This window comes from Papio anubis, chromosome 2, assembly GCF_008728515.1.
Source record: "Papio anubis isolate 15944 chromosome 2, Panubis1.0, whole genome shotgun sequence".
Classification (NCBI taxonomy): domain Eukaryota; kingdom Metazoa; phylum Chordata; class Mammalia; order Primates; family Cercopithecidae; genus Papio; species Papio anubis.
The window spans coordinates 14,446,610-14,471,465 of NC_044977.1; the positions used below are offsets into that span (position 1 = coordinate 14,446,610).

The window sequence follows — 24,856 nt, forward strand, 5'->3', positions numbered from 1 at the left end:
GATGTGAGCTGCTGTGCCTGGCCTGATTTATCTGATTAACATAGGAAAATGCTAACAATGTATTATTCAATGAACCAAGCAGAATATAAAGTCTATATAAAGTATTATAGTTTAAAATTATGTACATACATATATATTCATTTATTCCATAAATATTTATTGAGCACCTATTTGTTTATTTTATAAACATTTATGTAGCACTTATATTCCAGGCACTATTCTAAGCATTTTTAAATATTAATGTCATTAAATCCTCACTAACTTTGTGAAGAAGTAGGATCTATTTTGACCTCATGAGTGGAAGAGATGTTAATGATCCAAGGTCACATGATTAGTAAAAGCAGAGAATGGCTTTCTTCTGTGTTTTTCATCCCCCTGGATTCTGTCTCCTCTTTGAAGAGCATTGTTAAGCTACTGGGGAGAGAATAAAACACAAATGTATGCCTAGAGACGGTGGCTCACGCCTGTAATCCCAGCATTTTGGGAGGCTGAGGCGAGTGGATCACAAGGTCAGGAGATTGAGACCATCCTGGCCAACGTGGTGAAACCCCCGTCTGTACTAAAAATACAAAAATTAACTGGGCGTGGTGGTGCACACCTGTAATCCAAGCTACTTGGGAGGCTGAGGCAGGAGAATTGCTTGGACCTGGGAGGCAGAGGTTGCAGTGAGCTGAGATTGCTCCACTGCACTTCAGCCTGATGACAGAGCGAGACACTGTCTCAAAAAAAAAAAAAAAATTCTGAAAAGAAATTTGTCAAATATCAATATTGATTTTTTTGAATGGATTATATAGGTAATATTCACTGTTTTGCATACATTTGTGCATTTTGCAATTTTCTTTCTTTTTTTTTTTTGACATGGAATCTCCCTCTGTCGCCCAGGCTGGAGTGCAGTGGTGCGATCTAGGATCACTGCAACTTCTGCCTCCTGGGTTCAAGTGATTCTCCTGCCTCAGCCTCTTGAGTAGCTGGGATTACAGGCGCCCTCCACCACGCCCGGCTGATTTTTGCATGTTTAGTAGAGACTGGGTTTCACCATGTTGCCAGGCTGGTCTTTAACTCCTGACCTCAAGTGATCCACCCACTTCAGCCTCCCAAAGTGCTGGGATTACAGGCGTGAGCCACTGTGCCCAGCCACATTTTGCAAATTTTTAACAGTAAATATATTTAACATTGTAACTACTATCATATATATTTTTAGTAGTACAGTGCCTTGTATAGTGCTTATAATAACAGAAGTATAAACTGTTAAAACTTGAAGGGAGAACTGGAACAGGACTTAGTTTCCTTTACAGTCTTTTTTTGTCCCCTGCCTCCCACCCCTCCTCTTAGCCGTTTCTGGATACATAGTGTATTTGATCAATATAGTGGCAAGACCACTCTTCCAGAAGCAAAGTTCCCCAGTCCTCCTTCTGACTCCAACAAACTCTGCATCTTTCAATGAGCTGCTTAACTAGCCTAGCCTTCAGTTTACTCTTTTGTAAAACTAGAGAACTGGACATTTGCTATCTGGTTTCTTCTATCTCTGACTTTCCCTGATTCTGTGGAAGTTTTATCGTATTATTCTAACTAAAAGGCAAGTGATTCTGAGGTAGACAGTGGAATACCAGTTTATTAGCTTGCAACAAAAACTAAGTGACATATGGACAAAAATCCTTGAAGCCTGTGTTATTTATTCATTTTCTTAAGCCAGCCAGGCAATGAACGTACTGTTTTGCAGATAAAAAAAAAATAGTTAAATATTATCAATTCATAAGGTTTAACTTAATACATGAAAAGACAATAATAATCCCTGTGTGCTTTATTGGTTAATTTTGAAATTACTATCATGTCTATAAAAATACATGACATTCAAATCATTAGAAAATTCTACAGTATGGATTGACCAGCTTTGGAATCAAAAGTATGAAAAGTATGCTTGTTGAGTTTGGAATCGGAGTAAGAGGCATCAGCACAATCAAGCTACCTAAAGGTGTCAGAATAAGGTAGCCTGAAACACCTACATACCCACCTGGAGATTCAAAATCTGTTGCCTATAACCTCCATACGCCATTTCCACCTTAGGCATAACCTTACTGGTGGAACTAAGAATGCTTGAAATCTGTTAAGGGTGGAAGGCTCCCTCTTGTTTGCACACTGCCAAAGTTGGGCTCTGCCAAAGCTGAGAGCCCTGTGCCTCTCCTTTCTCTTTGCTTTCTGGCTGGACCCAAACTTCTTTTTTCTCTAGAAGATTGGTCCCTTTGGGTGACTCAGCATATCAATCTCCTCGTCCAGGTTGCAGTTTAATGGTCTAAAGTCCTTCTTATTTTATGATGTTCCTGGTTTTTGAAAGAGGAGAGCAATTCTCTATAACGCCCAAGAAATGATGCCACATTTTGCTCCTTTAGTGCAGTACAAGATCCTTTTGGGCCAGAACAAGTAACTTTTCTTCAAAATCTCAGGCTGGGAAGGAATTAAAGTTACCTGTGAAGTCACTGGCATACCAGGCACCTCTACAAAGATGTTACCAGCTACTTCACTGTCCAAGAAAAGAAGCACCAAATGCACCCGCAAATCAGCTTCATAATTCACAGATGGGCGTTATTGACAATGTACACCATCTGGCAGCTTCCTTTTTTTGACTAATTTGTCTTGCTAACTAGGCTCAGTTATGGTCTATGCTGCTGAGGAAGTGCCTGTGCTGTCAGCACGTATATATACACCAAGTTTTAAGATTGAACAACAACCTTAAAATCATTATTTAAAAAGTTTTCTTTCTCTGAATTTTAGTTACCCAGCCCTAGATACTGCTTTGCTTTTACATACGTATCCTCGGTTTTTACATAGATGATGTTGACTGGAAAATGTTAAAGGATTTTTAAAAAATCAATGGGAAGAAATGTATATGGGGTGCTGAAATAGTAAATATTGGGAAATCACAAAAGCCCTAAGTTCCAAAAACCCAGCTAAATATGCTAGCTATTGTCTGGCTTATAGTTCTAAACTCCTTATTTTATATGAATTCTGTAGACTCTCTGGGGTGGTCTGTACACCTAACATTATTCTATGGTGTTTCTATTCTGAAGATAGATATCATTAATCATACCTTTCTTCCTGCTCAATATCCTCTTTATTTTAACTAGGAAAAAGAAAATTGTATTATCCCTTGGTATACAGTTGCTATAGAATTGATTAAATACAGTTTCAATAACTTTCTCATTGTAGTTAGACCTTGCAGTTTTTATGAGAAACTGTCGTGCCTATTGACAGATTGTCAGATCTTTTTAAGTTATATGAGACAGAAACTTGACTCGAACCAGCCTAAGAAAAACATTAGCCTCTATTGATCCACCACCTTGTAGAGAAGAAGAGTAAATGGCACCAGGTATGACCAGATAAAGGACACAAATGGTATCTTCAGATTGCTTTCTCTCCACTGCTCAGCACTTCCTCTCATTTTGTGTTAGCCTCAATGCCCCCTATTGCTTTCAAGCTTTCTTGTACTAGCAGGCAAGATAGCTGGTCAGATCTTTTTAAGTTACATGGGACAGAAACTTGGCTCAGACTAGCCTAAGAAAAACACTAGCCTCTATTGATCCACCACCTTGTAGAAAAGAAGAATAAATGGCACCAGGTATGACCAGATCCAGGACACGAATGGTGTCTTCAGATTGCTTTCTCTACACTGCTCAGCACTTCCTCTCATTTTGTGTTAGCCTCAATCCCCCCTATTGCTTTTGAGCTTTCTTCTACTAGCAGGCAAGATAGCTGGTAACCAACCCATCCCGCAGGATACCAGCTTAGCATCTCCAAAGAAAAGGGAGCCAGTCCTTTCCTTTCAGTGTTCATTTTGCAATCCAAGGAAAGTGCTCTGTTGGGCCCTGGTTGATCACTTACCTACCAGTGAACCAATCATAGAAGCCAAAATGGGATGGTATGTTCCCATGACCAAACCTTGGTCATTCTTTTGGCAGAGGATGGGGGATTAGACAGTATTTGTCAACAGAAAAGCAGAAAAGGATGTTTGCATATTAGCATACAAACAGTAGCTACCGTGGCTTAGTATGCTATCTGAGAATAAAGGCATATACAATATGATATTTAACTTTTCATTACGGTAGCCAACCACCCTAGATTTTCTGGAGCAATCCTGATTTCAAAAACGCTATCCCACTGAGTGACCATGTGATCAAAATTTTGTGTTGGAAACGAAATCACTCTATCCTAAGGCTTGCAGTGATTGGCTTTCACATAAGCATATTTTGATAGTTTTTACATGACTTAATCTACATATTTCTTAAATTTTTAATTAAAATGTACTAGTGCATAAATTCAAGAGGAACATGATCAACAATAGGTGATAAAGAAAGTAGGAAAACAGAATTATAGTTTGAAGTTTTAGGTGAGCCTTCAAACCTTGCCAGCAAATATTCCTAGCCATATATAAACTTGTATAACTCCCAAAACTGACTTTGAGGCTACCGTTTTCCCAGCACTTTTCACAAGCTCCTTAATTATGCTTTGAAATTTTACTTTACAAACGATTACTTTTTAATGAGAGAGCTCATTATTTTCCATTGGCAGTACTTTATTGCCAAGCACTACCATTTCATAGAAGGTGGGCAGACTTTAATTTCAGCAGCAGCACAGGGCTCCATTATGTTTTTCTGTTCATATTGGCCCAAATTCTCTGTCCTTCCCCCCTGCTGCCAGAATAAACATTTCTCCCCAATAGGCATACACTCTCAACCCTTTGGAACTCAAAGCAGCTATCAGGAGGTTACAAATTAATGTGTTCCGCCTCCACTAACAGATGCCACGCTGGCGCTGGGCACTTCAGCCAAACTCTTGGGATTTACAACATTAAGAGGAAGTGCAAAAACTACAAGCATTCAAAAGACACTCATTTTATTTAACTGACAGATCTTGGCATTTTATGAAAAAAAAAAAAAGGAAGCACAAAACTCTTTCTCATTACCCTTCTCAAGTGATTTTTCCTTTTTCCAAGCACAATGCTCTTTTCAATAAGTCCTAAACGAGCACAACAACCAGATGTGACCAGAAAAACTGCAGGAGGCACCATAAAAATGCATTATGATAAATGCCATCCAAAGCTTCGGGACCCAGGGAACTTTTCTTAAAGTCACTGCCCACCGCACTCTTACAACACATGCATTGCGAGAGTGGAGGGAAACCCATAGGCGGATAAGACTTGTGGATATTGTGTGCCTCGCAACATGAGTCATTCAAGAGGTGCGGCTGGTGCAAAAGCAACAGCATGTTTTGGAAAGCGGATTCAAAGCAGGAGAGTATGTTTGCTATCTTAATGCCATAAAAAGAAAAAAAGTACAACAGCCCAGGCTTTTAGGAGCCAGGAGAGGGTTGGAGTGTGCAGTGTCTGATGCAAAATCCTTTTAAAGACTGCCCATTTTTCCTTATTCTTTTATTTCCTGGTGATAGAACAGAAAGCACTCCGTGGCATGCAACTGACACATCATTTTATGCATCCAAGTGCTTTATTCGCTTAACTGTTTTTTTTTTTTCCAGCAATTTAAATAAATCACAGAGATGGAATTAGATTTTCCTGAAGAGCTAGAGAAAGGCAATGAGAGGCTGAGTCACAGTTAATTTCTACTGAGTTGATAGAAATTTCACTCCCTCCATTTAGGTGAGACTCATGTAGTTTGGAAAGTAATGTCTGGCATCTTATCAACCTACTATAAAGGCTGCTTAAGCTCCTGACTAATGAGGCTCTGAAACATTTCTAATGAATGATGGGGGGAGGAGTATGAAATGCCCTCATGTTTATTCATTTCTTCGTTGTAATGTCGGCTGATAGACCGACTAAAAGATTGAACACTTAAATAATTAACTCATTTAAAGTGTGAATTATATGCATGATTTGCCTGACATGCAACTTGTGAAGTGGAACACACAGTAAAATCTCTCCAGTAGAGGTGGGGAGGAGAGTAAGTTATTTTAGTTCTCGTTAATCTGAGAAGGAACATTTAGTAAGAGAATCAGACATTAAAAGGAATGGAGAAGCAGTGGATCAGATACTCAATTTTCTTCCTACAGAGCAGGGCTGGCAACCTTTGTCTGTAAAGTACCAGATAGCTAATATTTTAGGCTTTGCAGGCTAAATGGTCTCTGTTGCCTCTACTCAGCTCTGACAGGAAAGCAGCTATAGACATAGGTAACTGAATGGGTGTGGCTAAGCTGCAATAGAATGCAATTTATGGGGATTTATATTGAGTTTCATATAATGTTGATGTGTCACAAACCCTTGTCTTCTTCTGACTTTTTCAACTACTTAAAAATGTAGAAAACAGGCCGGGTGTGATGGCTCATGCCTGTAATCCCAGCACTTTGGGAGGCCGAGGCGGGGTGGATCACCTAAAGTCAGGAGTTCGAGACCAGCCTGGCCAACATGGTGAAAAACTATCTCTACTAAAAATACAAAAAGTAGCCGAGCATACTGGCACACATCTGTAATCCCAGCTACTCAGGATGCTGAGGCACGAGAATCACTTGAACCTGGTAGGTGGAGGTTGCAGTGAGCCAGGATCATGCCACTGCTACACTCCAGCCTGGGTAACAGTGAGACTCTGTCTCAAAAAAAAAAAAAAAAAAAGTAAAAAACATTCTTAGCTCATGAGCAGGACAAAAACAGTCAGTGGACCTGTGGGTGGTAGTTTGAGATCTTGCTCTAGAAAGCTGAATATATATTTCTCCATTTAGTTATGGGATAACTATGTCCAGGACTTGAGGTTAGGATGGAGATTTATAAAATTGCAGAATGTTAGGTTGAAATGGCCTTTAGAGATTTCCCAGTCCAATATCCTTACTTTAATAATCATCACCAGCACTTCTGGTTCACTACTTATGGTAGAACATGTGTGCGATAGTCCAGTGGAAAGAACGGCATATCTTCGGTGATTTCGCTCTGTTTAGGATCTGTTTCTTAACTTTGTGAGTCCATTAATGCTTATCATTGCTTTTGTTAGGTAAGGATGACTCATTGTGACTCAAAATTGTAACTTTTTTGAAGTCATTTTCCCATTCATAGTCTTATGAAGTCTGAAAATCTCTTCTCAGGATAATTTTTTAAAGGCATAAAATGCACTTGCCAGTGATTGTTTATTAAGTTAAAATACAATTAGAAAGCTATAAACAATTTGTGCTATGGTAATATATGCTTCTTTATTAACCCTGTAAGTAATAGAATCTAGAGAAATAGTGATAAATATAAATATTTTGTAAATAATGTATTATGTCACAATGTGATATGACAGTATTTGTGATTTGTTTTGTAAAGAAAGTCTCAGGTACTGTTAAATTCTCATACAACAGTGAAGCATATAAACCAGGATCCTAATGTATTAATTCTCAGTGAGAAATATAAATATCAAACACAAGTCATCTTCATATTATCTTCACTGCATGGTTCTTTCTGCAGATCAAATACATGTGAAGCTAGAGCATGGGGAGTTCTTTACAAGAAAGTAAGCAAAGGTGGTTGCTGCCATGCTTCAAATAAGCGAATTCCTTTATCTCCACAGGTGGAGATAACTAGACACAAGATCTGCTTAGATTTTCCGAGTGTCCTCTTCACGAGGCAGTATTTGGATGGACACTGCCAGTGTTTTCTGCTATGATAGCTTTTGTTCTATTCTTTTTCGGAAACAACTACTCTGAGTGGCACAGTTTTTTCTTTCCATAACAATTTCCCCTTGGTTCATCTACATCTATAGCAAGCCTCCCAACAGTTTCTGGAATCCTTCTGTAGGTACCTAACAGTTGCTCCCAAACAAGAGCCCCCTTCCTGTGTTACATGGCAAAAGTGACCATAAATATGTATGCACACACATGCGCACACACACACACCTTCTATTTATGCACTATTAGTGCCCACCCCTTCCACCCCTGCTCATACACATTGATTCTGTATCGGCTATGTGATTTGTTTGGCCAATGGGACATGAACAAACATGACACAAGCAGGGCCTTAAAAAGCCCTTGCATTTTGGGTTTTGCTTCCCTGTTCTTCTGGAAACCTGGGGGACCTCACATGGGCAAGTAAATGTTTGCCTGCTGGATGACAGGAGGCATATAGCCTGTTACCATGAGACCGTCCTAAACCATGCAGCTACTGGCCAAGCCACGCAATGATTGAGCCCAACAGACATCAGCTGAATCTGCATCAAATCAGTAGAGCCTCCCAACTGTTGCTCAGGCTCCCGAGTAATAGTAAATGTCTGTTGTTTTAGGCCTTTATGTTGTGTGATGGTTTGTTCTGCAGCAAAGACTAACTGCTTACGATACCACTCTCTTTATGCTCCTGATCCATGTCTTTCCAGTGATACTGCCTCCAAAGTTTATGGAGATATCATTGTGCTCTGAAGGCACTTTCCTTAAATACAAAATTCCTTCCCAAACTTTGCCCAGCATCTCTCAGTATTACTTAAATTCCCTCACTGAGAGCCCAGAAAAGTTGCCTCAAGCGTCCCAAACCTTACACAGACATTGTGTCCAAATAACTTAGCAGCTTAATTCTAAAATGTATCTCTTCTGTTATGAGGAAGGAACATGATAGTAGAGTAAATTCCCTCTTTAGAGGCATGTGACTGTGGGAAAATGCATAGCAAAGAGAAGGTAAAGCTTTGTGCCCCAGCTGCCACAGTCTTACTGCTGGTCCCACTACTATGCAGGGCATTGTACTTACCGATATTTGCTAGGACTCTAGCAAGACATTGTTGGTTGCAATCCCGACAGCCATTTCTCTCCTTTTCATCTTACTGATACAGCCTGGGTTTTGTTCAGGTGCCTCCACAGAGCTACGTGTTCACTAATGAGTTCCTGCCTTGCCCTAGTAGGGTGAGTCATGATTGTTCTGAGTCAGAGTAAGTCTAAGTCAAGCATGGTGCCTCACCTCCTTGCCAACGATTGGTTCCCATGGTCATGTGATCCAATCCTGATGAGTGGGTGATAGAGGAATTCTGCTAGGGTGCTCCTGGGAAAGGTGTCCTCACGAATCAAAGGGAACACACAGGAGGGAAGTTCCTGTGTTTAGCTAAGCATACGCCTGTTTGCAAATGATGCCTAGCCCTGTGAAACCATTTGCAACCATGAGGAATGGATTGCTGACATGCTGGAGATGGTACATTAGCACCCGGGTCCTTAATGACTTGGCTGACCTGCTGAATTAACCACAGATGAGCGCTCCCTTTGGATTTTATATAATGTGAAATAAAATTTTTAAGCCACTTTTAGTCAAGTTTCTGTTAATTGAAGCTGAAAGTGTCTTCAATGGTGATGCAACACAGTACTCTGAGTTTGCAGAAAAAGTTTTGCCTGTGGGAGAGACTGCCACTTCCTTAACACTTTAATTAAATGGCATAAAATATATCTCCTTTCATTTCAAGCATGGTTAAAGAAACAACAAACAACTTATGAGACTTGAGATCTTATGAACCTACGTAATTTAATTTATGGGGTGAACTGCACAGCCACAGGCTTGATATGAATGAATGCAAACAGGAACCTGCAACGTTTTGTTACACAGAAGTCATCTTTGGACACCAGGGTGAGAGACGCAGGCACTAATAAGCAGAAGACCTCTGTGTCAATAGTATGAGAAAAAGAGGAGCAACACCGAAAACTGAGAAAAGGAAGCCTTAGTTGATTTAACTGAGATACACATCAGCAATGATTTAGAACAGCTTACTAAGTACCTACTCAATGGATACTTTGCTTATAGAAATAAATCAAGAAAAGACACGCCCTGATCACAGAGACTTTATTTTTATTTTTATTTTTATTTTTTTTATTTTTATTTTTATTTTTTTTTGAGACGGAGTCTCGCTGTGCTCCCAGGCTGGAGTGCAGTGGCGTGATCTCGGCTCACTGCAAGCTCCGCCTCCCGGGTTCCCGACATTCTCCCGCCTCAGCCTCCCAAGTAGCTGAGACTACAGGCGCCCGCCACCACGCCCGGCTAGTTTTTTGTATTTTTAGTAGAGACGGGGTTTCACCATGTTAGCCAGGATAGTCTCGATCTCCTGACCTCGTGATCCACCCGCCTCGGCCTCCCAAAGTGCTGGGATTACAGGCTTGAGCCACCGCGCCCGGCCGAGACTTTATTTTTAAAAGGAACTTGAGATATGAGAAGAAAACCATGATATTATAAGTGCACATGTTTTACAATCTGCGTTTCTCTCCATGGTTCTGTCCCATCTCTGAGTAGGATTATGAAATCAGGGAGGAGTTACTAAGGGGAGGGAAGGGAAGCTAGAAAACTGGATATGGGAAGTAAAATGCTAGAAAGTAGGAAAGCAGAAGAACAAGAACGAAATAAACTAGTAGAAAGACATGAGAGAGAGAATTAAGAAGAGTAGGCAAGAAGGGAAATAATGGTTATTGGCTGCCTATCCCTGGCTAGGCACTTTAACATGCTTCCTTATTTACTTTTCATAACAATCCTGAAAAGAAAATATTTTAATCTCTGTTTCATAGATTAAGAAACTAAGTCTCAGTTTATATGACTTGCCCATTTAAGTGATAGGATTGGAATTGAAATCCAGGTTCACTCTGTCACACTACCACAAATAAAACATCTTTGAGTATAGAAAGTGGGCTGCAAAGTCAAGAAGATAGGAGAACAATAAAATCTGTTACTAAATAAAACCTATTTCTAGAATCCTTTAAGCTGTATGTGAAACAAGAGACCAAACCAGCAGACTGATGTGGCGCAGTGAGTGCCATAAAAGTGGGAAGGGGAAGTGTCTGGCATGAAGCAAAGGGAAAGGAAGATGGGTTTTTGGGAGACGCACATGGAATACGAATGTGGTCTTGAGTAATTCAAATTCATTGGAAGGGGCTCTGCTATGAGATGGGAGACAGAAAAATGGCAGAGGCTGAAAGATGTTCTTGGATTGAGGGCGTGGGAGCATCATCAGCTGCACCAGTAACTTGATGCCTGAGGTTGTCCCACATGATCAGTAGGAAGAGGGAGAGAGAAAAGTGCCTGGCTGAGTGGTGCTTCTGTGAGGCACCACCGTTTTTATATCCGCAACACAGACCTGTTGGATTCTCTTGGTCCCTATCTAGAGCTGAGCTTTCTGTCCAGGGTGGAAGAATCTTCCCATGAGATAACATATCCCAAGTGCAAAGGGAGTATGCTTCTGCCCACATTTGCTGGGTTACTTCTTCCTGGGGCAGGCAACCAGCCAAGAGGTGTCGCCACATGCTACCGGAGCAGAAAGCAGATGGTGATCAGGAGAAACCCCAGAACCTCAGTCCCGTATGACCTCTATCTGCCAGACCATTTAGCTTGGATATTTTGCACGCACCTTACATTCAATATGTTCCAAACTGAACTCATTTTCTTTCCCCTTTTCCTGCTCTTTCTTATCTTCCTATCCACAGGTAGCGACATGAAGACATGCATGCCAGAAACCATGGCATCGTCCTGGACTTGACTCTTTTCTCTCCTCTCTAACATAAGACCATTCCCTCCAAGCTTATCTCTTTGGCCATTCTCTCATGTATTAACTCCTTCATGCTCGCAGTCACTGCCCTGTATCAGATCCTCACTATAGTTAATCTGAACCCTCCCAGCTGGTCCCTTCCTTCTAGCCATGTACCTTTTAAGTCCACCCCACACACTGTCCAGAGTGAACTTTCTACCACACACTCTTACTTTGATCAGTAGTTCATGATCCACAGAATCAAGCTTAAGTTCATTAGCTTTTCTGCATAGTACATGAGTCTCTCCAATAACTGGCCTTAAGTACTTCTTAACCCTTATCTCTTCCTACACCGCTTTGCATGTTATTATTTAGCAATACCTAACAGCTTGTAGTTCTCAGAACACACCATATTGGTTAATACCTTCATCTTTGTTGATGCCTGCATATCTTTCTCATCTTTCACTACCTCGCTAGTACTTTAGTCATCCTCTCCAGTATATCAGTCGTCTTCTTCAGAATTCATGAACAGGAGATGAGGCTAAGTGCTGCCCACTCTCCCTTTCTTCTGTGCTAAAACCAGAACCCTCACTATCTTTCTAATTTAACATATTGAAATTATCTGCTTCTGTATTTTCTTCTCTCAGATGACTAAAGAATTCTCAATGGCAAGGCCCGGGACTTACTTAGTTTGGAATTCTCAAGTACCTAAAGTAACTGGCACACATTAGGGAGATAATAAGGGTTTATTAAACCGATAATGAAAATTATCTTACACTGACCGGAGTTTTCTCTGTCTTCACTGTGAACATTTAACACGCTTCATAAATATACTTTGACCTGGAGGGATATCCCTAGGTTGGTGACCTAGACAATACTTGTTGCACTGTCCAATTAATCTTCAATTTCCTGTTTTAAAGGAATCAGGCAAGATATTCTTTTTACAAATTCTTTTTGTTAATTGTGCAAATAGAATCTGGGGTGGGGGCGGCTAGTGTCTTAAGTCATCTTAAGTCATTCCAAAAGAATATGCAGCAGTTTTTTTTTTGCTAAATTACCATCTGAAAATTGAACTCAAAATTGACCTCCAGGGAATATCATTTGAGGTTGCTCTGTGTCTCCTGTTTCTTTTTTCTCATTCACATCGAAAAGCTAGTCAGAGCCTTCCCACACTGCAGACTAAGTATGGAGTTGGCAGACTAGTCTTGAGAGCTTTAACAATCTGCAAAAATATATTTTTTTGAATTTTCAAAGGATGGATATACACTCTTTAGACCTGTTGATAAAGCACAAGAGCCCTAGGGACTGAGTTTTAGAGCTTACTAAACAGATGACTTACAGCAATCATGCTTTCCTTGATACCAAGGATAGTTAAAAAATTGATGTTTTTCTCTTGCAAAAATACACTTTTGCAAAAGATGATACTGGAGGAAATGAATTTCGTGCAGTTTGTGCTACAGCCATGCATGTAAGGTATTTTTTTTTCCCCCATTTTATTTAGAGAGGTTGTCTTTTTGCTGTTCTACATGTATACTTTTGACTGGTTTCTTAATAGGTGTGAAATTATAACAAATAACGACTATGCACCCAGAGCAGTGACTGCCCTGTATGTTATGGATCTAATCAATGCTGGTGTTGGCAGTGCAGTGTTTTGACCTCTCTCATCACAGTGGGAGAAAAATATTGAAGATAGAAGACCTCATTTCAGCCCTGACTTCTACAGCTAATAGGCTTGGTGCTCTTAGCAAAGCCAGCTGTATTCTCTGGGTCTCAGTTTTCTCCTTTGTAAAATGCAGGGATTGAATTTATGGCCGTAAAATCCTCTCTCTAGCTACATAATTGTATAATATAACAATATATTAAAGGTTTTTAATGAATAATAGATTCTTGATCACTTTCTTTTTTCCTTTTCTACTTTTCTGTATTTCCAATTTTTCTTAGTATTTTTTACAGGCTTGTTCTAGGAAACAACATAATAATATATGGAATTACATTGTTTCTCTGAAAAGAATTAAATAACATTATTTAAATATCTAGTATAGATGCCATTGATACCAATCTCATCACATAAATTATCTTATTTAATTATCACATCTACACTGGGAGTTGGAGAATATTATCTCACTTAGAATGAGGAACTGAAGGCAAAGAGAGCTAAAATAACTTTCTAAATACAAATGGTAAATTACAGAACCAGGGCGTTAAGCTCTCCATACAAATTCCTAGCAGATCATGCACTTCTGCTTAAACTGTCTTAAGAAAATGACAATTCCTTATAAGTGTTTTAAAATCAAATATGAGGAACTAGGGAATACAAAGGACTTGTCTAAGGAACAATGTTAAAAGAGATCGTGATTAAAATACTTTAAGGTACTTTCTGTTTTCTAGTGGTTAAATTTTAACATTTACCAATGTCATAGCTGCCTAAAAGTACTTTTGCCATCAGCTGTTAAAATCTCCATCTCCTGGCCATCCGTTTTGAATCAAGTAGTATGTGCAGGTCTCACGATCAGTGATGTATGCTGTACTTTCTATGTGCCGCTGATCGCCATCAATCCAGACCCTCTTCTAGCTGCCGCCCAGCATCAGTAGCAGATTTCAAGCAAAACTCTGCAGACTTGGCCTACCACCAATTCATGCTGCCTGACTTTAATTGCTTCTTAATCCTTTCATTAATCTCTTGTTGATCCTCTAACACAGTCTGCACAAGAGCTATTCCAAACCTTCATTCACTTCCAATTCCTGGTCCCATCCTTCCCTCTCATTATGAAATGGATAGTTTCCCTTCTTTATCATGAAGTTGGAGACTATAAGCTATTTTTCTTAACCTACTCTCCTCTATATGTCTTTTTGTCTTCTTTCTTTCTTTTCTTTTTTTTTTTAAACAATTGATGAGTAAAAAGCATCTTTCTCTAGGGCTAATGCTTCTACTTGAGCCCCAGATGTCATGCCTTAATCACTTCTCTCTTCCCAGCATCATTAGTCTCTTTTCTCTCTATTGTACCCTTCACTTCCACAATGTTGAAATATACATTCCTTGACTCTGCACTCTGCTTCCCCCGGCTTCCATTAGACATTTCTCCTTTATCTTCCAAAAATTATTGTATTTGTCCATATTCAAAAATCTACAAATTTGCAACATCCATTCTTCTTTAACTTCTTACAGTATTGATTTTGATGCTTCATACTCTATTGAAGCTACTCTCTCAAAAGGCCTCAGGGACTGTTTTTCATTTTCTAATGAAATATGATGATCTTTTATAGTTCTTACTCTTTTTGACATCTCTTAAGCATTTGACTCGCTTGTTACTTTCATTTTTCATAATTTTTTCCCTCATTCCCAAGACATTTTCATGACTCCTCTGCTCTTTTGTGGGTTTTCTTTTCGGTATCTCTATGTTCTTCTGTTATTTGGTATTGCATTTTATAAGAAGCAACTCAAAGATTTGACAACCAAGTTGTGTCTTTTCTAAGTTTTAATTGTAAGTTATTAAAATGTTCCATTAGTTTCAATGCCCCAAATACACTGTATCCCAAGAAAATTTTATTTTCCCCATACGTTTTCTCTTTTCCTCATGTCTTGTATTATAGAAATAGCACTACCAGGGCTCCATTTCACTAAGTTCCTCTTCATCTAAATTGAATCTAATTCAATAATATAATTTGACAATTATATTAGTGTTCTATGTTGCATAACAAATTATCACAAATTTAGCAGCTTAAAAAAAAACTGTTATCTCATTTTTTCTTTTTTTCTCAGCCAGGATTGCAAGCATGGCTTAACTGAATCCTCTGCTTGGGGTTGCATAAGGCTGCACCAAAGATGTTGGCTGTGTGTGAAGTCTCATCTGAATGCTCCACTGGGAAAGGATCCACTTCTCAGCTCCCATAGGTTGTTCATAGAATTTTTTGATTGTTTTTTAGCTTTAGAACTAATAGTGGCTTCCTTCTTCAAGGCTAGTGTGAGACTGAATCTTCTAGGAGATCTATATCTATCGATCTATCGATCTATCTATTGATCGATCTATCTATCTATCTATCTATCTATCTATCTATCTATCTATCTATCTATCTATCATCATCTATATGAATCAAGAAAGTGACATTCAATCACCCTTGCCATATTCCATTGGCTGGAGGCAAGTCAAAGCTCCTGCCCACTCTCAAGAGATATACAAGCATATCACCAAGGGCTATCTTAGAATTTTGCCAGCCAAGTTGTTCTTTCTATAGGACTCAGGCAAGGGAAAGAAATGCCTTTTACTCATGCTATAGGAATGATTTTGGAGCTAAATTAAATAAACACAAACATGCACAAAATGGGCTTTAGTTTACTCTTGGGATCCTAGGGAGAGAATAACATTAAATTTGGAAAAACAGACAAGAAGGAAGAGTAGGAGGTGAGGCTGGCTCAAAGAGGAGCTGCCATCAACATTTTCCTAAAATGGCCTAACTCAGCGCTTAAACAACCTGTGGTCATGGACCAGGATTTTCACTGTTGTTATTGTTTGTTTTTAATATATCCAATCTATCGCCAACCCAAACTTTTGCAAAAGTAAAAAACAAAAAGGAGTTACTGAAATATGACATAAAAAGGAAATCAAGAGCTTACAAAATGTAAGTCTGATTTCCTTACATCAGATAAAACAGACATAAAGTTACTCTGTCCTTGTTATGAAAGTTTTCAAATGCTTACTTTTAATACCTGTACTTATCTCATTGAGGACAGGTGACAGTTTGAGGACCAGCATTGCCTACTGGCCATACTTTGAGCAGAACTGATCTAATTCACTCCTACAGCATGAATTCTCCCAGGTATATGATAATAATTCCTTTTTCTAGATTGACGTTCAGATCCACTTTTCTGAACTTTTTTTGTTCATTCATTCACAAATGAATTATTGAGTACTTCCTGTTGGTCAGGTACCATGTTGGATGCTGGACTAGATAAAATGCTATGTAAATTGAAGGCTTATCTTTGCACATCTTAACCTCAGTGTTCAAATGATCTCAAACACAGCCTGTCAAAGAGTGAACATATGTTTTCTCCAGCCTGCCACCCCTCCTGCATCCTTTAGTTTATGTGTGGCACCTCTTACCACCAGTTGCCAAAGTCACATGTTACTTATCCATTTCTCACTTTCTTATACTTTCTTTCCAAAACATCACATTTATTTATATGCATCCCGAGGGCTACTACATTGGTTCAAACATCCACCATTTCTCACTAGGACCATGTTAGTGGTTAAATAATGTTCTCCTTGACATCATTCTTGCTTCTCTCCATTCAGCGATCATGGTACATTTGCGAGAATCTTTCTAAACTCTAAACCTCATTATATCACTGCCTTGCTTAAAACCCCTCAGTGGTTCTTCATAGCTCAACCACGAACCTAATCATGTATCAAGGTACACAATTTCCTTTATGGATAAATTCCCACTTTCTTCTCTTGCCTCATGTCTCCTCAGAAGCCTTGCTCTAGCCATAGTGAATTATTTGCATTTCTTAGGACTTTCCATGCTCGCTCTTGTCTCAGGGTCTTCGTGTTACTGCTTCTCCTCCTTGACACATCTTTCTCCTGATCCTTTATCTGAGTATTTCTTTTGATTTCAGTGCTGGATCGGCTTTTTTTCCAGAAAAACTTCTCTGCTTCATCCTTTTTCCTTTCTGTATTTTACCCTCATCATAGCACTGCCACATTGGGTGCTACTACAAAAAGGAAATTGCTGGTATGTTTCCATCACTAGACTGTGAATGCTTGAAATTAGAAACTCTATTACATTTTTGTTAATATTTTGAATGGGAAAGATGAGGGTATTCTAGAGAATGGGTTATGATACACATTTGGGGGCAAGCTTAGCCCACTGAATGGGGTCAAAAATGACTTGTCCTTCTTGTCTTGCTATCTCAGCCCCAGTTTAAGATCTCATCACGGTATATATCAAGTATCACTATAGCCTTCTAATTTCCCCTTGGCATCCACAAACTTCCTTAGTGTCCACTCAAATGCCTTTTCTGAGGCTTTAACTCAACATTCAGAAAAAAAAAAAAAAAAGTTAAATGCATTTGTTTTTCAACACAGTTTTTGGAGCACCCACTCTATGCCAGCCATTTTTCTTGGCGCTTGGACCATACCAGCGAACAATATAGAAAAAAAAAATCCATGTTCTTATGAAACTTACATTTCCCCCATGCTGTATATTAGTTCCCCAGAGCTTGTTCATCTCATAACTGAACATTTGTATCCTTTGATCAAAATGTCTCTATTTCCCCACTACCAACCCCTGTCAACCACCATTCTCCTCTATGTGTCTGTGAGTTTTACTTTTTTAGATTCCACATGTCAATGAGGTCATATAGTATTTGTCTTTTTGTGTTTGGCTTATTTTACTTAATATAACATCCTCCATTTATCCATGTTGTTGCAAATGATATTTCTTTTATTACAATTCTGTTCATGGAATTTATTTGTTACATTGAAATGTATATACAGTAGCTCAAATTGTATAGACGCAATCATATATGGCTAGTAGACAAAGTCATACATTTGCAAATGCTATGTCCACTTTCCTAGGTCAGTTATGTATTACAAACTGATGGTTATACTGTGTAAAACCATCTAAAACTCTGTGGCTTAAATGAATAAGCTTATATTATTTATATGAGCCTGTGAATCTGCTGGACAGTTCTACTAATCCAGACCATGCTTAGCTCATCTCAGCTGGACTCATTCATGCATCTGTAGAAATCTGACATATCAACTAGAAGCTGCCTGGCCTAGAGTAAGTTGCTTATTTCTTCCTGCGTGCTGGTTGCTAGTTGGGGTGATAGAGATAATTGGACCAGACATATCCCACCATCTGCCTGGGCTTGTTCACATACTGGTGGTGGATTCCAAGGGAAAGAATAGAAGAGATCAAAGCTTCTTGAGACCTAAGCTCAGAACTGGCAAATTAACTCCTCTGGTGCTTTCTGTTCACCAAAGCAAGTTACCAGGCTAGTCTGGATTTAAGGGGAAAATAATGGATTCTACCAGTGGAAAGGGAGGAGCTGGTCACATTGCAAAGGGCATGAATAGAAAGTGAGGAACTGGGGACATTTTGGCAATCGATCTACCACAAGTTCCTTCTTCTTAGCCTCAATAACTGACAGAATGCTTCTACAGAGATTTTACTTGCCGGTCATTTTACACAATTATCTGACTTCTGTTTGTGTTTCATAACTTACTGTGATACATAAAACTAAAATGTAAACTCTTAGATTTTTGTAAGCTCCTTGAAGAAAAAGTACATATCTCATTCATCTCCTTATCTGCCGTAGCACTAAATAATCTCTCAAAATATTGACTGAATCAATTATATGAACCTGCAATAAAAGCACATGGAGTGTCATGTTTCAATGTCCCTTCCCATCTGTTTGGCTTAAGAAGATCATGAAAACACTCTTTCAACATACTTCCCCAATATTATTTAGGTAGCTAATATACTTCCCTATTTGATGGGGTAAAGATCTGAGACACATTAAATGTATGTGGCTTGCTAACAGTCATCTGGTGCTTCGTGGAAAGAGATAAGGATTGATTTCTTCAGATAGTTAAAATGCTGGCCACAAGTAAAAAAAGCAAAACAATACAAACCAACCATGAAAGGAAGCAGAGGAGCCAGAGATCTGTCTGTGCTACAGAAACACAAAACCTGTCACTCATCAAACATTTTCCTTAGTTGAGCCAAGATAATCATGTGAATAAAGGGTTAAATAAGCCTTTCCACAAAAGCATGTAAATTACTTCCAGAAGTGCCTAACTATCTGGAGATAAGGCCCTTGTAAAATAAATAAGTTTGTGAGACACTTAACTGCTAAAAAACTCTGATATTATTAAAGGATCTTTTTCTCATTTTTCTCCAAGGATGTTTTATATAAATATATGCACAGAGAGAATGATATTTTTACAAAAGGAAAAAGAAAGAGGAAAGCTTCTTAGCTAAGGGTTATTTGCTTTTTACATTTGCAAATGTATTTCTGTCAACTTTTAAGAGTTGGAAAGAAATGACATAGATGTATGTTTTAAAAAAGTGACTTTAGAAAAACTGGAGAGAAATAATTTTTAGTTAGAGTTTAGCTCATTAAAGAATAGTCTAAATTCTTTAGGAGATACTGTATTTTCTCATGTGCTAGTTACAAAGGAAAACTAAAATTATTTAAATTAAATTTGAATTTTAAGACTTTGTTTTAAATGAAACCAACACCAATGTATACTGAAAAAGAAGAGTAGTATCTCTATCACGAATAACATAATTATTACAAGGTATGAATTCAATCACAATAATCCATAACATTAGTGGAATAAAATGATAATATTGTTGTAAACTATTGTATTCATAAAAGTTATTCTTCTTTTTAAAATAACATGGGCAGTCAGGTTTAGGTCTTATAACCCCAAATTTGTATTTTGCTTAAGCAATCCAGATCTTATTACATTAGGCAAACACTATTCAAGAGAAAAGTGGATCATGTAAATATCGTTAATATTATTCATGAATTTTACTCCACAGTAGGTTGGAAATACGCTATGGATATTCTCTTATGAATGACCTTATTTAACTTCTGATATTGCATTTCTGCATTTTTTTCATTATAATTTAAAAACGTTTTAATTTACGTCCCAGCTACAGATTTTGTGTTCTTTCATTTCTACCTTTTGTTCTAGTTTTCTTAACTGTGTTTCTCTCTTCATTTACTGTCTTATTATTTTTTTTCTCCATCCTTACAGGCCTCTTGGCACCAATTCGTATCAGCAGTCAGGAATGCAGGCTAAAGTTAATAAGCTTAACTTTAGACAACACACACATTTTAATGTGTGTGTGTTTTTAATCAGCCTGTAATTTATGACTACCTCACAGTGTGTTACCCACTCGCAGAAATGCAACACTAAATATTTCTGCTACAGGACAGGTTTGTTAAGCAGTGCTGCTCATATCACACGAGATCCTTTGTGTACACTGTGACCTCAGAACAACAAAAAAAATACAACATCAAAAACTAAACAAAATTACTTTTTTCTTTTTCTGAGACGGAGTCTCGCTCTGTCACCCAGGCTGGAGTGCAGCGTCTCGATCTCACTGCAAGCTCCGCCTCCCAGCTCACTGCAAGCTCCGCCTCCCGGGTTCACGCCATTCTCCTGTCTCAGCCTCCCGAGTAGCTGGGACTACAGGCGCCGCCACCGCGCCCGGCTGTTTTTTGTGTTTTTAGTAGAGACGGGGTTTCACCATGTTGGCCAGGGTGGTGTCAATCTCTTCACCTCGTGATCCTCCCGCCTCGGCTTCTCAAAGTTCTGTGATTACAGGTGTGAGCCACCGCGTCCAGCTGACATTACTTTTTATACTTCATACATTAATATATTTCTTAGACCCTATAAATAATACTTCCACTTTAGTAAGATAAATTTGAGTTAAGCTGAGCAGCCCTAGGAAATTGTGTCCGGAATTAGAGTAAGGACCTAAAATACGTAATGAGGCACAGTGGCTCATGCCTGTAATCCCAGTACTTTGGGAGGGCAAGGCAGGCGGATCACTTGAGTTTAGGAGTTTGAGACCAGCCTGGGCAACATGGTGAAACCCCGTCTCTACTAAAAATGCAAAAATTAGCCGGGCGTGGTGATGGACACCTGTAATGCCAGCTACTCAGGAGGCTGAGGTGGGGAGAATCGCTTGATCCCAGGAGGTAGAGGTTGCAGTGAGCCAAGATTGCACCACTGCAGTCCAGCCTGAAAGACAGAGCGAGACTCCGTCAAAAAAAAAAAAAAAAAAAAAGCATAAAATAAAAAATAAAAATAAATAAATAAGTAAAATAAGACTAAGTAATACAATGTATTTTCTTTTATAGTTCAGCTATCCATAATCACGTTCATTCATGCCATTTGTTTGTTTATTTATTTATTTATTATTATTCATTTAGTTAATAAATGTTGAGCATCTACAATGTCCCCAGGTGCTATCCCAAGCATTGGGGATAAGGCAGTGAACAAAACCAATGTTTTGATCTGTTGGAGTTTATATTTTTAATTGGGGGTGACAGAAAAGAAATAAATAGAATATTGATCAGGTGCTGACGAATGCTAGGATGAGCAGTAAATCAGGTATAATTTTAGAGAGCTGGAACTGTGGAGGAGTGTGCTTTGAAAGACATGTGCTTGGTGTTCTCAGGAAGCAGAGGGAAAACCAGTTTGGCTAGAGAGATGAGTGAAGAGCGAGTACAGAGGAGGTGAGTTTCCATAGGTAGGTATGGGGGTTGGTGCAGACCCTATAGACTGGGGGCATTCATGCTTAGCCCTGTGGACCAAGGAAAAGGTTCAGAATGTTACTGAGTAATATGTGAAATCATTAGACGGTTTTGAGCAGAAAAAAAGATAAGATCTGACATTAAAAAAACCCTTTTTACCATCATAATCATTTTTAGTATACAATTCAGTAGTGTCAACTATATGCTCATTGCTGTGCTACAGCTCTCTAGCACTTCTCATCTTGCCAAACTGAAACTGTAGACTCATGGGACCACTCCCCACGTCTCCCCACTCCTACCCTCAGCCCGGGAACCATAATTTTACTTTCTGTTTCTATGAGTTTGACAATTTTAGATACCTCTATAAGTGGAATAATATGGTATTTGTCTTTTTGAGACTGCCTTATTTCACTTTGATATTTTTGTTTTTTTGACTTCTTTATGTCATCTTTATGCTACAGCTTCTGTGTGGAGGAGGTATAAGACTAAAGGAGGGGTAAAGGTGAAAGCAGAGATCCAAATTTTTATGTTATTGCAATGCTATAGGCAAAAGATGACGATACCTTGAACTAGGCTGTAGCAGTTGAGGTGGTAGCAAGTGAATAGAATCTGGATAGATTTTGAAGGTAAACTTACTTAGATTGGGTGCTATTTTGGACACATAATGTGAGACAAAGAGAAATAGGATGTGAATCATTATATAATGAATTTCCCAAATAACTTAATCGTCAATCCCTTATTCATTATTGAGAGTAATCTTTATAAAATCTGATTAAATTCTGCTTGTCTTCTAAAATAGCATGCAAATGCTAAATCAGCTATTTGACGGCTCAGGGTTACTATTTTGAACTTGAGTTTTTGTATCTGTTTTGAATATAGGTATGAATATATTAAAAGTGTGTGAGAAATCTGACTGGCCAAGGAAATATGATAATGAACATTTTCTAAGCAGAAGAAAAGATGATCTGATTGGACAGCACAGCAGCCACATCCCGCAAAATATTTTGGAAAATAATAGAGAGGGTCTGTTGTAACGTAGTTCCTCTGTCCTAACAAAGTTTACTCAGCATTATCTGAATATGGGAGAAGCTAGTTGAAACCTGTGATGCAGCAAAGCTAGAGAAAGTGAGGGTGGCAGGAGGGAAAGATCTTACTTTTATTTTTTATTCTAATGTTAGAGACAAAGAGAAAAAGACTTCTATAAACAGACTTTTTTCCCTCCGCTAAATTGATAGGAATACTAAATATAGCCATTGAGAAACATCATTAAGGTTTAAAAGTTACTGGTTCTTGTTTCTAACTATGCAATGAAAACCCGGGTATATGCCGCTTGAGATTTAAAAAAAAAAAAAAAATCAGGTGGTTTGCAGCATGCCACATTCCTCATGAGACCATACGAGATGTAATGAAAGGACACCCTTCTTCTAGGCTGTGCTTCTCTTCCTATCATTGTGTCCTGTATTTCCTTGATTGACAAGAGGAGAAGCAGCAGTGTTCATTGGGAGCTGTATGCTGGCTGTGTGTACTTTTTTTGACCATTCTTAAAGCATGTCAGGCAGAATTTTGCAATTAGCTGAAAAGGCACGCAATTCAGTTTCACTTTGCTGAACCCAATCTGTAGGATTGACAGCATGCCTTTAATAGATTCCTTCAGTAGATAATTAGACCAGTTTAACGCAAGCACTGCATGAATTAACATTTGCACTTCGGTATGAATATTCAGGGCTACCGTGATTTTGTGGTGTGAGTTGTTTCTCCAGGATTTGCAGAAGTGCCTATTAGGTGCTTGTAATATATTGATTAGTACAGAATGGCACCAATTAGAGGGTGTAGGAATGTCTCTGGAGTCAGAGATGATACACTTATTGGTGATATTTATGCTTTTTTCTGTAAACTCTAACCCAGACAACAGATTGCCTGCTTAAACTAGTCATATGCTTTGGTTTTGACGTGAATTTTACTTTAAATTACTATGCAGAAAACTACTAAGTTTCCAGGCTTTTCCTGGAATTATGCCATCTGTTCATTTCTCCACTCTCTATAAAATTTTTCATCTGTAAAATTAACCCAAAAGATCTCATGCTCTACATATTGTGAATAATTGAATAAATAAATAAACCAATCATTTGGCTATTGAAACTTACCTTTTGTAGTGTGAAAAATGACTTTGGCACAGCTTGCTAAAGCATCAAATATCAGTTCCAAATTTTATTTGCATGTATCTGGGAATTCCAAAAAATTTTATGCTATTTACAAAATAATTTCTGAGAATATAAAAACTTAAATGCACACACCTTTAAAATAAGCCTAGTCAGGGAACTTGGAGGAGGAGGAAGGGATTCGGTATATTGCCTGAAAGTCAATCCAGTTGATGCCTTTGTATGATGTTTAAAAGAAAAATAAAATTTAATTATCTTCCCAAACTGAAAGAGATTGTTATCATGTGGGAGTTGACAGCGTGAACTCTGGAGCCAGAATTCCTGATATGAACCCAGCCGTAATACTTACTAGCTGTGTGACCTTGGGAAAGTTGATGAACCTCTCAGTTCCCTAACCTGTAAATAGTGATGATAACAATAGCACCTCTTTATAGGGTTGTCGTGGGGAACATGTCTATTCCCCATTAAACTAAGGAAGTTTAATAGACATTAAGCATTTCGAGTGCCTAGTACTATGTAAGCATTGTGTGTTTGCTCTTCATATTTGTTCATTAATACACATAAACTGGAGACACTTCGAAATGATCTTTTCTAAAACATCTAAAACATTAAATGTAAACTTTAAAGTACCTCAAATACTTCTTACTAACAAGAAGTTACAACTATTCACAGTGGTGTAAACTTTGGGTCTCCTTCCCTTCCCTAGTCTGCAAGCCCCTGAGTCTTCCCCTCTGTTCCTTTCCCTTTTTAAGACTTAACATCACCGGGTGCGATGGCTCACGCCTGTAATCCTGGCACTTTGGGGAGGCCGAGACAAGCGGATTACCTGAAGTTGGGAGTTCGAGACCAACCTGACCAACATGGAGAAACACAGTCTCTATTAAAAAAATACAAAATTAGCCGGGTGTGGTGGTGCTTGCCTGTAATCCCAGCTTCTCGGGAGGCTGAGGCAAGAGAATCGCTTGAACTCGGGA

The 24,856-nt window shown here is 38.6% G+C and overlaps 1 protein-coding gene across 8 annotated transcripts in view; it reads left to right on the top strand.

Moving 5' to 3' along the window:
- The window catches only part of NSUN3 (NOP2/Sun RNA methyltransferase 3), a 219,540-nt gene that overhangs the window by 89,708 nt on the left and 104,976 nt on the right, over positions 1-24,856 (top strand). Inside the window, exons 6-8 of one of the 8 annotated variants that reach the window (XM_031662950.1) lie at positions 15,205-15,336; positions 21,648-21,705; positions 22,603-23,078. The exons of 2 other annotated variants lie outside the window; for them this stretch is intronic. In XM_031662950.1, the coding sequence (XP_031518810.1) occupies positions 15,205-15,336; positions 21,648-21,675 (160 nt within the window). In that variant the 3' untranslated portion in view covers positions 21,676-21,705; positions 22,603-23,078. Of the gene's footprint in view, positions 1-15,204; positions 18,837-21,647; positions 23,079-24,856 lie in introns of those variants that run through there. 5 more of the 8 variants (XM_031662949.1, XM_031662948.1, XM_031662951.1 and 2 more) reach the window with 5 other exon arrangements.